The sequence below is a fragment of the Pongo abelii genome, chromosome X (genome assembly GCF_028885655.2).
Source record: "Pongo abelii isolate AG06213 chromosome X, NHGRI_mPonAbe1-v2.0_pri, whole genome shotgun sequence".
NCBI lineage: Eukaryota > Metazoa > Chordata > Mammalia > Primates > Hominidae > Pongo > Pongo abelii.
This window is the reverse complement of record NC_072008.2, coordinates 14,610,202-14,626,082: the sequence shown is the minus strand read 5'-3', so window position 1 is coordinate 14,626,082 and position 15,881 is coordinate 14,610,202. Positions and strand designations below refer to the sequence as shown.

The 15,881-nt window shown below is 37.5% G+C and overlaps 1 protein-coding gene across 3 annotated transcripts in view; it reads right to left on the bottom strand.

Moving 5' to 3' along the window:
- The window catches only part of GLRA2 (glycine receptor alpha 2), a 299,238-nt gene that overhangs the window by 159,226 nt on the left and 124,131 nt on the right, over positions 1-15,881 (bottom strand). For all 3 annotated transcript variants that reach the window (XM_054544349.2, XM_009234599.4, XM_002831396.5), the window contains 2 exons: positions 11,212-11,279; positions 4,163-4,386 (listed from right to left, as the gene is read on the bottom strand). In XM_054544349.2, the coding sequence (XP_054400324.1) occupies positions 4,163-4,386; positions 11,212-11,279 (292 nt within the window). The remainder of the gene's footprint in view (positions 1-4,162; positions 4,387-11,211; positions 11,280-15,881) is intronic.

The following is a 15,881-nucleotide window of genomic DNA, read 5'->3' as shown; positions in this document are numbered from 1 at the left end:
AATAATAATAATAATAATAATAAAAGAAAAAAAAAAAAAAGAAAAGCATGGAATTTTTCCCAGATTAAATGCAATTGGTATTTGCTTTAGGTTTCAGGAAAATGCAAATACAGAGTATCAAGACAGAACATTACTTTTTAAAATGTGGACCACATGCTTACATAATTAAATAATTGCTTAAGTATTTACTGTGTATGTGGAGACAGTTTTAGGGTTTTTATTTGGTACTTCTAGCCCCTTCCTTGTATCTTTCCCAACCTTTCTTCATTCTATCCCATTTCTCCTCTTAGGAATCCAGTATGTTCATCCTCAGAAATAAATTTTATATCAGCTCTTTAGAGTTTAGTATGGATTTAAGCCAGTGGATTTCCTCTCCTGGGAGTATTCGTGTTGTAAACCTGAGTATGCAGGGAAATTACTTTCTAATGGAACTTCAGCAGGAACTTTTCAGCACCTTTAAGACATGGACACAACTGTACCCCCCTTGGCCTTAAACTTGAGTCAAACCTGCAGCTGGGCATATATTAGCATTAGTGACTCCTTGACCTCTAGTTAAATTGAGCCCACTGACAAACAGGACTGTGGATGCCAATTCCCAAATTCTGACAATATTTTGATCTCATAATTCATCTGCAAAATTAGAGCCACTTTTGTTTTCCTTGTTTTCTATTTATTCCTATTACTTAATTTATCATGCGTCCACCTGCCTTGTTAGACTGAAGTCATTCCAGGGGAAGGACCACATCTTACTTAGTTCTGGATCTCTAGACCCAGTACAGTATCTGGTTCATCAAAAGCCCTTCTAGGCAAATAATTAGATTCTTGCAGTTCAAATCTCCCAACAGCTTGTATTTTCTTAAAATGATATCCCCAATTCTCCTTTACCAAGGTTTTTTATTTTGATTTCAGAAAATACTCACAATGAAAGAAAAGTATAAAACAGCCTGCCACAGGACAATCCCCACCTAATCCAAAACAGTTGTTAGGGCATTTCAGGGCCTGTAATGTGCTATGCTTGGAAACCAGAGATACAAGAATTGCCTCTGGGTCTAGGCTTGGGAGCATCATATTCTTCATGATTCTAGAATGTAGAGACCTTCATAAAACAGCAAGAAAGCAACAACAGCAACAACAACCTGATTTTATTTCAGCAGTGTGTGATGCCTGGTATTCATTAGAGCAAATGCCACCCAAGGCCTGGAGGATTAGCTGGGGCAGCTGATGCTCTGTGCTGCTTTTTATAACTCTCCTTGCTAGCACCACACTCTACATATGTCCCATTTTATCAGGTCTGATCAACTTATGTTGTGCTCAGTACTGCATTTTACACCAGCCAAACACATCACCATGGAGAATGTTTTGTGTTTCCTTAAAAATGAAATGGTCATTGGGGGAAGTTTCCTGGTTTTCTGTGCAAGCAGTGACTTTGCCACTTTTTACAAATGAGCAGCTTCTTTTATTCCACAAGACATTGGGGCTGTCAGCCATCAGCAGGCTGTGAAGTTACTAGGTATAAGAATGAAATTTACAATACAAAACCAAATCATATACAGAGTTGTCAAATGAGGTTGTGATGATGGTGAGCAAACTTGGAAAAATTATTTGCAAGGAGACTAGCTGTCCACTTTTTTGGTAATAAATTTATATAGAGAAACGGGGCATTCTGTTAAGGACCTTTAAATGCCAATAGTTTATTCAATGTACTATCTCTCATATACAGTACATTGTCCTAGACCTTTGGTAGATGTTACAAAAAAGACAAAAACCAAATATGTTGAATTGAAAGAGCTAAGAGCTTACTGCTGAAAAGGAACATTAATTTTTCTAAACGCTGATTTTAGGTTCAGGGATACTTGTGCAGGTTTCTCGTATAGATAAATTGCATGTCATCGGGGTTTGGTGTACAGATTATTTCACCATCCAGGCAATAAGCATAGTACCCTATAAGGCAGTTTTTTGATTCTCGTCCTCCTCTTTCCCTCTACCCTCAAGTAGGCCCCAGTGTCTGTTGTTCCCTTATTTGTGTCCATATATTTTCAATGCTTAGCTCCCACTTATAAATTAAGAACATGCAGCGTTTGTACTGAATGTTCAATTGAACAGTACTGTACTATTCTGTACTATTCACTGAACAGTATTCTTCTGTTCCTGTGTTAGTTCACTTAGGATAATGCCCTCCAGTTCCAACCATATTGCTGCAAAGGATATGATCTCATTCTTTTTTATGTCTGTGTAGTATTCCATGGTGTATAGTGCCCGTTTTTGTTTTGTTTTGTTTTTTGTTTTTGTTTGTTGAGACAGTCTCTCACTCTGTCACCCAGGCTGGAGTGCAGTGGCACTATCTCGGCTCACTGCAACCTCCGCCTCCCAGGTTCAAGCGATTCTCCTGCCTTAGCCTCCTGAGTAGTTGGGACTACAGGCACGTACCACCATGCTCAGCTAATTTTTTATATTTTTTAGTAGAGACGGGGTTTCACCATATTGGCCAGGCTGGTCTTGAACTCCTGACCTCGTGATCCACCCATTTCGGCCTCCCAAAGTGCTGGGATTACAGGCGTGACCCACGGCGCCCAGCCGCCACATTTTCTTTATCTAGTCTACCACTGATGGACATTTAGGTTGATTCTATGTCTTTGCTATTGTGAATAGTGCTGCAATGAGCATATGTACACGTGCATGTGTCTTTATGGTAGAATGATTTATATTCCTTTGGGTATATATTCAATCATGGGATTGCCTGTTCGAATGGTAATTCTGCTTTGAGTTGTTTGAGAAATTGCCAAACTGCTTTCCACAATGGCTGAACTAATTTACATTCCCACCAGCAGTGTATAAAAGTTCCCTTTTCTCTGTGACCTCACCAGCATCTCTTATTTTTTGACTTTTTAATAGTAGCCATTCTGACTGGTGTGAGATGGTGTCTCATTGTGGTTTTTATTTGCATTTCTCTAATGATTAGAGATGTTGAGCATTAAAAAAAGAACTGATTTTAAAATACAGATAGCCATTATTTTATTTATCAAACATTTACTCTGTGTCAGGCACTGCGGCAAGTATTTTTAATATATCTTATATCGATGGTTGGCAAACTACAGTCAAAGGGCCAAATCCAGTCCACCACCTATTTTTGTAAATAAAATTTTATTGAGACACAGCAATATCCAATTGTTTGTATATTACCTATGGCTGCTTTTGAGCTATAATGATAGAGTTGAGTAGTTGCAACAGAGGAAATCTGGTCTGCAACATTTAAGATAATATCTGGCCCTTTACAGAAAATATTTGCTGACCACTACATTACTTATTCACACAAGAATATACAGAGATAAACATGGAGTTTCCCGTTTTAAAATTAAGGTAACTGAGGGTTATAGGTTACATAACTTAGTAAGTGGCAAAGCTTGGGTTTGATTCTAGATTTGTCTAATTCCAGAAATCCATGTTTTTATGCTATACTCATGAACAGCAGTAACCAAAATAATAAGGCAGGAAAAAATAAGAGCCTTACAGAGTCACAGAGAAACTGCTATTAGAGTTCAGAAAAGGGGGAGATTATGTTGAGCCTAGAGTGATAACACTTCTGGAGAAGATCATATTTGAATATAAAAGCAAAAATGGATCTCAGGAATTGTCTGTCCCAGGCCCAAGTCCAAGAAAAGTTAAGAGATCAAGGTCACGTGTTTACTTAGAAGCAAAGCTGACATTGGAACCAGGTTTCCACGTATCCAGCTAAAAGTATGTTGTTAATGACTATGCTGAGCTATTGAATTTGTGAGTGTGTGTGTGTGTGTGTGTGTGCGCGCGTGCTTGAATGTTACAGAATGGCAGAATTATTGAAATGAGATTTTGTATATTATGCTTAATGGCAATTGAACTGAATAGCCTGTACTTCCTTTACTGAAGCAATCAGGAACACATTTGTGCAGGTGATTACACAATACCATTAACCATGTACCATCCTACCAAATATATTTTTGTTATGGAGAATCACATTTATGAGACCAAAGGGACTTCTGACACTCTCCACCAACTTTAAGATTCAAATGATAAACAGGAAACCACAAAAGTCAAATATTCATATACATCCTACCCTGCAGAATCAGGCAGCTCTACATTAGCGGAGAAATGGAGATGCGAACATGTGCAGCCAATGGAGGCTTACCTGATACTGTAGAGCACTTTGCCATTTTTCGAAATCCGTAGCAATTTGTTGTCAGTGGTGACATCGTGGAAGTTGGCACCCTTCTCATTGGCAAAGAACAAATCTGGTTTCCAAATGGAGTCTAGCATAGATGGGTCCAAGTCCAGGGAGTCATCTGGGTACTCACTGTACGCCAGCCGTGAATCATTCCACTGTTGTCTCAGAAAAATATTCACTCGGTAGTCCTACAGAAATGCCGTGGACAAGTGTTACTGATTACCCTGGCACAGGAGTTCTATTTGCATTTCTCTCTCACTCTTCTCCCTGATTTGATACAGCTTTGGTGTCCGAGTAAACCAAACTGTGTATACCTTGTTCAAAATAAACCATTTCGTTCTATTAGGAGAGGGGACAGAAGGGAGAAAGAAAAAGGAAGATTCAACCAAACCAGAACACCAATAAAACAGGTTGACCTGGCTGAATTTTTTACTGTTTGAATTATTCATTTTGGGATGAAATAATACTAAAGCTGATTTTGCTACAGAAAAAGGTAAACAATGAACACAGAAATCAGTCTGTGATGGCAGATTGTCAAATAAAACTGATTTATTTTCCAAATCAGAAATGACATGATCTCTGATCCCTTTCTACTCAGATGCTCTGGGCAGAAGGAAACCCACTGCGTAATTTGAGTAGTGAAAATCTTATAAAACTATGACATGATGGAGCAATATTTTAAAATTTATCAACGTAAACATTAAGATCTTTCATGTTGACAAAATATTTTCCTTGCAGCTACTTACTTTTGAAATTCTTATTTTATCATTTTCTCTGAATGTGTTGTATCTACACTAGCCAACTTGATGCTTCATCCAAACAGAGATGTTTCACGTTCTCAATCGGAACACTGTGGGAGCCTTAGGTACAGCCCTGGCATTCCCATTTGGTCTGGGAATTTTCTTCTGTGCTAATGAATAGCTTGGGGGCAGTGACTGCTCTCCTGGGGACTTCTACTCAAAGACCTTAGGTTCATTGAAAGTACTACTTCACTTGATAATCTGGACTCCGATTGAGGCTTCAACAGTATTCCCTAACCAAGCCAGTCTGTGGTTTCAGAGCTAGTAGTTATCCACTATTGCTACTTGTGACCACAAGTGTGATGTATACTAATTCATTATTACTCTCTTTCCTTTATATTTTTTACCCTTACTTGCTCCATCTCCACATATTTGGCAACTGGATTTTTGGTCATTGTTTATGTTACTCTAATGGTGACTAACTTGTCCTGGTTTGCCTGAGAACTTCCCAATTTTGGCCCCAAACCTCTCACATCCAGGGAACTTCCTCAGTTTAGGCAAATTGGGATAGTTGGTCACTCTACTGGGAGTCACTCTACTCTGGAGACCATTTCAGGGTGGCAAGTTTGGGCGAATTCCCCCAGGATCAAAAGGGAAAAAAATAATTAAGTTGTAAAGATCAGGCTGTATGGGAAAAAAGCTTCAATACAGTTTTTGTTTTTGTTTTTCTTTTTTACCTATTTACTAAACTATACAAATTCTCATGACTTATTTTCAAATACATTCATCCTGATGATCAAGTTCATAGAGCATTTTGGAGGCAGTAGCTCTTGGGAAGAGGGCCCAAAGTAGGCCTAATCTCAAGTCTGTGCGAGCTTTAATATGGGAAAGCTAACCTTGAGTTTGAAGTTATAGGGGGCAGTTACTTTATGGTAAATTGAGGCTTTGCCATTGCACTGCTAATTTAGAGACCAAGGTCACCTTATATATTTGTTTAAAAAATGTCAGACTTGGCCCAGGTGCTGTGGCTCATGCCTGTAATCCCAGCATTTTGGGAGGCTGACGTGGGTGCATCACCTGAGGTCAGGTGTTCGAGACCAGCCTGGCCAACATGGTGAAACACCGTCTCTACTAAAAATACAAAAATTAGCCAGGTGTGATGGTGCATGCCTGTAGACCCAGCTACTCAGGAGGCTGAAGTGAGAGAATTGCTTGAACCCAGGAGGCGCAGGTTGCGGTGAGCGGAGATTGCACCACTGCACTCCAGCGTGGGCAACAGAGGGAGACTCCATTTAAAAAAAAAAAAAAAAGTCAGGCTTATAATAGATTCTTGATTCTTCCTTAAGAAGTCAGAAATAAGAAATGTAGCTACCTGCTATCCCTGATAAGTTAGTATCTTCTTATAACTTGTTTATGCAGCTATAGAATGAAAGGGGACCCATAGTCTCATTTCAGCAGTTATAGCACAATATGCATTCTAATAGGGGGCTGTCTATCTTCTTAATCTGAGTTCTTCAGGAATGTGATTTCAGATTGGAGATAAAACAACTCTTCATTCTGCAGAAGTAACCAGCAAAGCATGTGAAATGTCTGTTGTGGGGAAGGATTTGAGGGAGCTAGAATTATATTCTGGAGATGTTCTCTGAGCAGACACATTTGGTACACTTTGAGTTCACCCTCCTATCTGTTAAATAAGGAGCAGACTAGGATCCACTGCTGTGGCATGGATAGTGTTCCAGCATCCATATGTCCAAATCACACACCATCTACCTACATCCTTCCAGGCAGTCATTTGGAAGCTGGGAAGAGAGCATCTTTTCTCTATTTTCTGATGGCCCAAACTTGTGGGAAAGCTATATACAGATGGTAGGAAAGCACCCTTGACCCTTACTGACATTACTAAAATTCTCAAACTATGCCTTTATATCAGGAAATAGGGGTTGCAAATATACTCCCCATCCTGTAAATTCACTTGCCATCAGAAACTAAAGAAAAGAGAAAAATAAAAGAAAATGGTAAACTCACATTTCAAAAACAGAATATAACCTATCTTATCATTTTCTCCTTATTAGTCATCTAAGTCTTTGGGACCACACAAAATTTGTTCCACTGAATACTCTGAATGCTGGGGCAACTAGCAATGACCACTAACAGATTTCTGTGTGTCTTAATGAACAAAAATGCATTTTTGAATAATATATCCATAAAAATAATGATACATAAAAATATTCCTTAGAGTAACACAAATGTGTTTTCCTGTGAGTATACATCCCTGACACTAACATATCAGAGTGAGAACTGGTATTGGGTCTGTAAGCAGACCTATACTTTGTGGGCAGGCAATACCTACAATAAATTAGTGGGACTTCATTAACCATAGGAAGGGCAGACTGGATAGCAACAAAGAAAGCCATGTTGACTTCTTGAAATATATAACCATTGCCTTTTATTTGGGAACAAATACCTCAAACTAAAACTTTTAATAATGCTATTTGGATAATGGGGTGAGAGTGAAGTGTAAGGGAAGAGAGGAAAGTCAACAGGTTTAGAAACTCAAAATTCTGAGGCATTCTTGGACATAATTTGTTCCAGAAAATATAGAGAAATCAAAACTATTACCCTAGAAAATAGCACCAATCAATGTCCTCAATGACTTCATCACTGTGCATAAAGCTAAGGATTCTGACTACAACTAAAGACAGTTCAGGGAAGAATCTGTTTCTGTTTAATTTTTTTGACCAATTTTTTCTGAGTCAAATTTTGTGAAACTATCAGTAAATTCATGGATGGTAAAATCTTAGAGGTATGGTAAAGAAAGCTTGGGCTGTGATGACACTTTGGGTGTGCAATGGACTGAATGTTTGTGTCCTCTCAAAATTCATATGTTGAAATTCTAACCTCCAATGTGATAGTATTGGAGGGTAGAAGCGGGGCCTTTGGGTGGTGATGAGGTCGTAAGGGTAGAGCACTCATGAAGGGGATTACTGCCCCAGATAATTTTCTTTCTGCCATGCAAGAATACCAGAGGATGTCAGCAGTCTGTAATCCAAATAGAGTTCTCATCAGAACCTGACCTTGCTGGTACCCTGATCTCACACTTCCAGCCTCCAGAACTGTTAGAAATAAATTTCTGTTGTTTATAAGCCAACCAATCAATACTTTGTTATCACATCCTGAGCTAATTAAGACTGGTATACCAGGTGGAGTCCCAGGCAGGGCTTCAATTATCTTGGAAGATGAGGCCCTTTCTTGTTGGAGCAATTCTCATATTCTTCTTATGCATCCACTTAAATATTGATGCCCTAAATCTGGGGCTGGCAACCTATGGCCTGTGGCCCAAATTTGGCCTCAGCCTGTTTTTGTAAATAAAGCTTTATTGGTACACAACCACACCTGTTTGCTAACTTGGGCCTTGGCCTGTTTTTGTAAGTAAAGCTTTATTGGTGTACCACCACAATTATTTGCTTACTATTGTTTATGGCTGCTTTCATGCCAAAAGGGCAGAATCACATAGTTGTGACAGAGACTCTCTGGCTCTCAAAGTCTTAAGTATACTGTCTGGCCTTTTACAGAAAAAGTTTGCCAATCCCTACCCTAGGTGGCCTGAGGATTTCTTCTTTGACAACCATGATAGAGTTCCAAAAGATATTTTCTGTAGTTTTGCACCAAAGCCAAAATTGAATAAAACAAAATATATTTTTAAAGCAAATGAAGTTTGTCATTATATCAAAGCTAAGAAGTAAAACAAAAGAAGCACAATATACATCAGTCTTCTAACCATGCAATTCAATCTGTTTATACAGCAGAATAGACAGGCTGTGTATGTTACCCTTGAGCAACAGTTTCCAAATTTTCTGATAGGAAGCATGACAAAGGTCACTAAATAAGTGGCCAGGAAATACCTGAGCAGCCCATTTATTAAACTTTCAGTAGCTGTTAAAGATAGCAGAAAACAAGGATATCCATAGCTTCCATTTTAATCTCTTTAAATGTTTAGCTTTTTTTGCATTAATGAACATCGAAAAGGTGCATATTTACATTTTTGATTGAGAATACGATGCAATGAGGAGATTTAATCAAAGCAACATGGGAGTCTAATTAATGCAATCAGCATTAGGTCGTGCAAATATTGTCATTGAATGCCATCGTGTAAAGCTGGTGACAGTGATTTGGGCTACTGGAAGCTTTGCCCCCTCTCTTATTATGATAAAGCCAAGAGGGGAGAGACAGAAACTGAATGTCAACCCGGGAGTTGATATACTCTTTCTATGTTTAGCTTTTATTATGAGTCATTTAATAGCCCTATCAAAACTATCCTATTTAGGTAAATTTTTAAATGCACTACATCCTGTCAAAGCCTCACAAGTCTCATTTCTGGGTAATAATGTTTCAGAATAATATCAAAATGGGTAATGGAGTTGAATTATGTCTAATTTTGCCAGTGGGAAAAAAGTGGTAAAGGTAAATTAATTCTTCCTAACATGAAGGACACCACAAAGTACAGTAATTTATTAAACATGATGTTAGTTGCCAAAAAGAGAAAATTCATGTAAACAAGGAAACCTTTTTTTTTTTTTTTTTTTTTTTTTTTACTTCTCAATGGCATTACGCTTATTATTTTTAGGACATCAGGCACCATAATACTTAGTCAAACTCAATTACACTTGATTTTGGTTTTATCAAATGAATGGTTGTAAACTTTACATAGCAATGCAAATTAGACCCAGCCAATTGATTTAGGACTTAAAGTAAATAACATGGGGACCAAGAAAATATCTCACCCAAAATGCAACCTCCATGCTGTAGCCGAGAACTCTGTGGGGTAAGACTAATGATCCAATAGGCTATGTCACAGGTAACATGACCATGACATTTATGAAGAGTGTTGGTAGAAGCCCGGGTGTAGTAGTTAATGCCTTTAATGCTGGTGCTTTGGGAGGCTGAGGCAGGAGGATTGCTCGAGGCCAGGAATTTGCGACCAGCCTGGGCAATATAGTGAGATCCTGTCTCCACAATTTTTTTTTAATTAACCAGATGTGGTGGTGTGCACCTGTAGTCCTAGCTACTTGGGAGGCTGAGGCAGGAGTATCGTTTGGGCCCAGGAGTTTGAAGTTTCAGTGTGCCATGATCTGCACTCCAACCTGGGCAGAAGAGTGAGATCCTGTGGTGGCTCACGCCTGTAATCCCAGCACTTTGGCAGGCCGAGGCAGGCGGATCACCTGAGGTCAAGAGTTCAAGACCAGCCTGGCCAAGATAGTGTAACCCTATCTCTACAAAAATACAAAAGTTAGCTGGGCATGGTGGTGTGCACCTGTAATCACAGCTACTCAGAAGGCTGAGGTGGAAGAATCACTTGAACCTGGGAGCCAGAGGTTGCAGTAAGCCGAGATCGTGCCACTGCACTCCAGCCCGGGTGACAGAGAGAGACTCCGTCTCAAAAAAAAAAAAAAAAAAAATGCACTGGTAGATTTTGTAGCATCTGAAATCTTTTTCACATATATGAAACATGTTTACTCATACTGTATAATGAGCTTCTAATTAGCTTTAAGTTTACGGGTTTTTGTTTTTGTTTTTTTTTTTTTTGGAAAAGGCATGCATATGGTATAATTGTTATGGACTTGGGACTACTTTCTCTTGCCAACAAAATTGTGTGTGTGTGTGTATTTTTCTAAGTTCAGCCCTCTGGCATATATCTTGAATGTGGCATCGAAGGGAGGCTCAACTATCTTAAAAATTCCATTAACTGTAAAAAACTGGCTATACTATTACATCTCTCAAACTTTGAAATTTATACTTCTGAAGCATTGGAGATGCACCTATTTAAATATCCATAACCATGCATCATGTTTATTGTGGATAATTCTACAGAAAACCATTAAAACATCAAATGTTTTAAAAATTTCTCTGGCATGATGGATATAAGATTACTGAATATTGAGTAATGAACACTTGACAAATGACTTTACAAAATAAAGTAGTATAAATTATTGCTTTTCAGAGGTGAGCAAAGTTGGAAATTGGCACTCAGTAAATGTCTCACAAATATGCCACAGTGCACTTCAATCCCACATCCCATTCCTTCACACGATGGCTTCAATGCTCAGTCCCACTCACCATTGTAGTTTCTGCTATTGACCCAAAGCTGTTGATAAATATGTTGCAGGTAACATTTACAGGAGGCCCTGCAAGTTGAACAATAGAAAATTTGACAGTTTGTGTTCACAGCATAATTGAGTCATGTCTTTCTCTTGCCAGTGGCATTGCAGCACTTACCATGGTCGTTTCTGTGACTGATCCAAAACTGTTGATAAAAATATTGCAAGTAACGTTTACTGGAGGACCTGCAGAATGCAATGAGAATATTGCAATAGACATTGAAGCAAAAATACAGCTCCATTAACATCTGTGCAATTGGCTAGAGATTTGAATAAAATTAAAATGATGGTGAGATTGCAAAAAAAAAAGTTTTACCCAGAGGTGCATAATGATAACATTCCCACTTGTATTTTGGATAATGGCTGTTAAGCAATGGCAACTTACCCTGAAGAGTTTTGGATTTGGAAAATATAAGCTGAAAACTATTGAACTGAATTCATTGTCATAAGTTTCTATTAAAATAGCCTTTTAGGTGGTGGCTTTTTTATTTTTGACCTTAGGATCATCAACATTGTAGACATCAACAGCGGTTGCCTCGTAGTGATGAAATAGCCTGGTCATGAGGTCAAAATGGAGCTGCATTTTGAGTTATGGATGAGTCAGAAACATCCACCTCCTTTTGTATGACATTCTTTAAATCAGCAGATTACTCTCATTTTCTTGACACCTCTGAATTTACCCCACTCCTTCTTTATATCCTCTGACCACCAATGAAAAATGATGTACAGAAATATAACAAAGAAAATTAACTGAAGACATAAACACAAAACAGTAGTGTCAATTTATGTCCATATTGTTACCTTAGTAAATATGGTGTAAAGCAAGGATTATTGCATCCTAGATGTGCTTTGAACAAAATAAGAGTCCATTTTTATCTCCAGAGATCCAGTGACTAGCCTGACTGCAGTTCTCTTTTTCTCTTACCTTTTGTCAGTAGGTAAATCACTGTCTGATGATTCCCTGCTTAACATTTTGCTGGAGAAGATATTTATTGCCTTTGTGGAATTTTCTCCTAATGCTTTCTGAGCTAATATTTCCATGAACTATCTATTTACTTGCTGCCTTCTCCTGTAGAAATGTGTATGTCTTCATGCAACAAAGGATCAGCAGCCCAGTGCAAGAAACACCCTAGTTGGCTCAGTACCCAACAAATCTGTAGGATCTGAAAGAAGAGGAATTTGGCTTGAGGCCTCCCTCAAAGGCAGTGAAAACACAAGTTATGGCAGCACTTAAACACTGCATTTTTAAACCTCTTCAGAAGTCCATGTTGGGTTCTAGAAATGAGGAAATTTGGGGTACAATGGCTAATTCAACTCCCCAGGCAAAATCTTTTGGTAAAAGAAGGAGCAAGGAGTTGTGGTAAAAGAGATGTGTTGTTATTCTTTGAAACATAACTAATTTTTCTATTTTTATTGAAACAGTAATTGTGATTATTTTTAATGTGTTTGCTCATGTCTGTGTAATCTTCTGCAGTGGGGATATGAAAAGAAAGGTACTGAGTTCTGTGACCCTTGAAAAACACCTTATAACCCTCAGAACTCTCTTTTCCTAATGAAAGTACAAGTGTGTTCTTATGCATACTTTTGTATAACAGGATTTATACTTAAAATAGTTTGGATACTTATTACTAATGAATTTTGATAGATGCAAACCAGGACTATCAATGTGTTTTTCTCTTCTTTCACCTCTTTAACTCATTCATTTGAGAGGACCCCTTGTAGCCCTCCTTAAGTCTACCTTTTGAAACGTAATTGTGATTTTAAAAAATATATTTGCAGGCACAGAATAACAGGCACCACGATATTACCAAAACAATTTTCAGTAGACATCTTTGAAATGCTCCAAGTATTTTTAATTTGTCCTGGCCCCTCTTACGTCAGCATCTGCCATGATGAATTCTTCTCCATGGTCACTTTCTACTCTGCTTGATTTTGTTTTTCTTTTTTGATTACTCAAAACAAAGCAAAATAGATACTTTCTCTTTCTTGGCTATAAAATTCTATTTTGTAACAAACATTTTTCTGCTAATGAGAAATAAATTAGACAAGGCAGAGGCAAGTCACAAGAAATTATATATGTTTGCTTTTTCCCTTTCTCTCCACAATGAAATATTTCCTTTGAGATCATCCAGTTCAAGGTGGAAAAGTTTCCTGAATTCTTATATGCAAGATAGATTAAAAAAAAAATGATGGGAAAAATAAACAGGAAAAAGAGAAATGTCATTTAAAAGCAGAAATTTGAAAATTTGAACATTGGTTGTCTTGTACATTTTCTGCTTGTCTAGCCTACCCAACTGGCTTGGAAGCATTTAGAAAGCTGGGTCATACCATTATATATTCGTTTTTATCTTTCCTGATAAGTGGCATTATGAGTATGTTGCTGGAAGTCAAAATAATTTTTAAGTTACCATATATTGCTGCACTGTGCTAAGTGCGTTTAAAAAATTATCTAGTGTAATCCTCACAAAAGAAGAATCTGTTTATTGCTCTAGTAAATGTTTACAGATGAGGAAACATGGTGTTAGAGAGGTTAAATTGCTTGAAGTCACATCACAGTAATTAGAAAAGCTGAGACTCAGTGTCTCATCATTCTGATTCCAAAAACCTAAACTTTCAACCATTTTGTTGCACTTCCCTCATTTCATAATATCCTGTTGCCCTCCTGGCCTGCTAACCATGGTATTTTACGTGGGTTTGTACCTTTCTTAATCCTTAACATCTGACTTTTTCAATTTTGGGCATTTTGCTTCAAGGTTCATTTGCATTTCTATATAAAACCTTAGAAAGAAAAAAAGTTTTTTGATGAGGGATTAGCACACGCATATGCTAAGAACTGACATATATTTGAACCTTGCTGTGTGCCAGTGAATGTATTATTTCATTCTTCAATAATTATCATTACCTCCATTTCTCAGATGAAAAAAATTGAGGCATAAAGATCATTAATTTTCTCAAGGTTGCAGAGTTTATAAGAGGCAGAAATTGCCTAACTTTAAGGACATTTTTCTTAACTGCAGGGGCAAAATGCCTGAGGCCAATACAATTATCCTAGTGATATAAGCTACTTAAATATGGAAGTTGACCTGTAAGTTCTTTGGGTTGAATTGTATATAACTGCTTTTTTTTTCCGCCCACTTTTAGGAGTTATCCTAGCATGTGTCAGCACAACCTTTCATCTGCATTTAGCACAATAGTCTGCTCAGGTGTTCTGATTGACAGGGACATGTTCTTAGATGCGATCACCAGTGAATGAATGTGCTCTGTAAACTATAGAAGGAAACATTTTACACTAGTTAACCCCATCTAATTGATTTATCAGCAAAGTGATGATATTCAAAAATGAGTTGAATGAGAATCTGACTGTTGAAAAGAATTATGTAAACATCTAGTTTTTCATGGCACTATCATTCCTATCCTTCATTCCTTCCTTGTCTCCTATCTCCCTTCTTCCCTCTTCTTCCTGCTCCCCCCTTCCCTTTCTCTCTTGCTCTCATTTTTCCTTTTTCTCTTATTCTTATGAGAAAGAGTGATCTGCCATAATTCAAGTATGCAATCCAAATATAAATGGAAGTAAGACATAGATCTGGCATACTTTATATGTATTTGAAAAAATAATTCCACCTCATCTGCCCCCAGCACAAAGTATGACAATCCCCATCCCATATTGATCTTCTTTGTTGCTATGTATCACTTTCTCAGAGGATCTTCTTTGGAATAAGGTATTTGTCTTAGAAACCCATGTAAAATTATAACTATGCTACATTGGAGGCATAATAAATTATTGATTATTATCCATTAACATCTTTGCTTTCAGATCAGTTGATCAAATTGGCTATGGTAGGGAACAGGATCATGAAGAATAGTGCTATTCTTCATATATAGTAATATTATATCCCCTGCTACTCACACTGTGGGCTGAGGACCAGCAGCATCAGCATTACCTAGGAGTTTGTTGGAAATGCCAAATCTCAGGCCCCATCTGAGCCCTGCTGAAGCAGTCTGCACTTTAACAAGGGGGACTTGTTACTGCAGACCATCTTTCTCCCTTTCAAAATTATGATCACTTGTACTTTGTTTCTATCTTTCATAAATGTCCTTTGAAATGTTAACTGTAGTCCATTTGTAAAACTTCTAAGGTCAAACAAGTTTGGAAGGCACTGTTGAATAGTTATGTAGTTTCTTTAATGTAGATTTTCCCAAAGCATTTTATTGTTTTTAAATCGTGGTGTTTTATATAGATATGTGTGTGTATTATATAACACATGTTATTTGTTTTATATAAATATATATTTAAACTATATTCAGTGGCATTAATTGCATTCACAATATTGTGCAACCATTACCAGTCTGTTTCCAAAACTTCTCAATCACACCAAATAACAACTCTGTAACCATTAAGAAATAACTTTTCCTTTCCCCTCCCTGCCACTTCTGGTAACGTCTAATGTACTTTATGTCCCTATGAATTTCTCTATTTAGGATATTTAATGGAAGTGGAACCGTATAATATTTGTCCTTTGTGACTGATTTCTTTTATAGCATAATATTTTCAAGGTTCATCCATGTTGTAGCATGTATCAGAATTTCATTCCTTTTCATGGTGGAAAAATATTCCATTGTATGTATATATAAAACATTATTCGTCTGTTAATGAACACTTCAGATTGTTCTCATCTTTTTTACTATTATGAATAATGCTGCAGTGAATATTTACATACAAGTAGGTTTGAGTCCCTGCTTTTAATTCTTTTGGATATATACTAAGAAGTGGAATTGCTGGGTCATAAG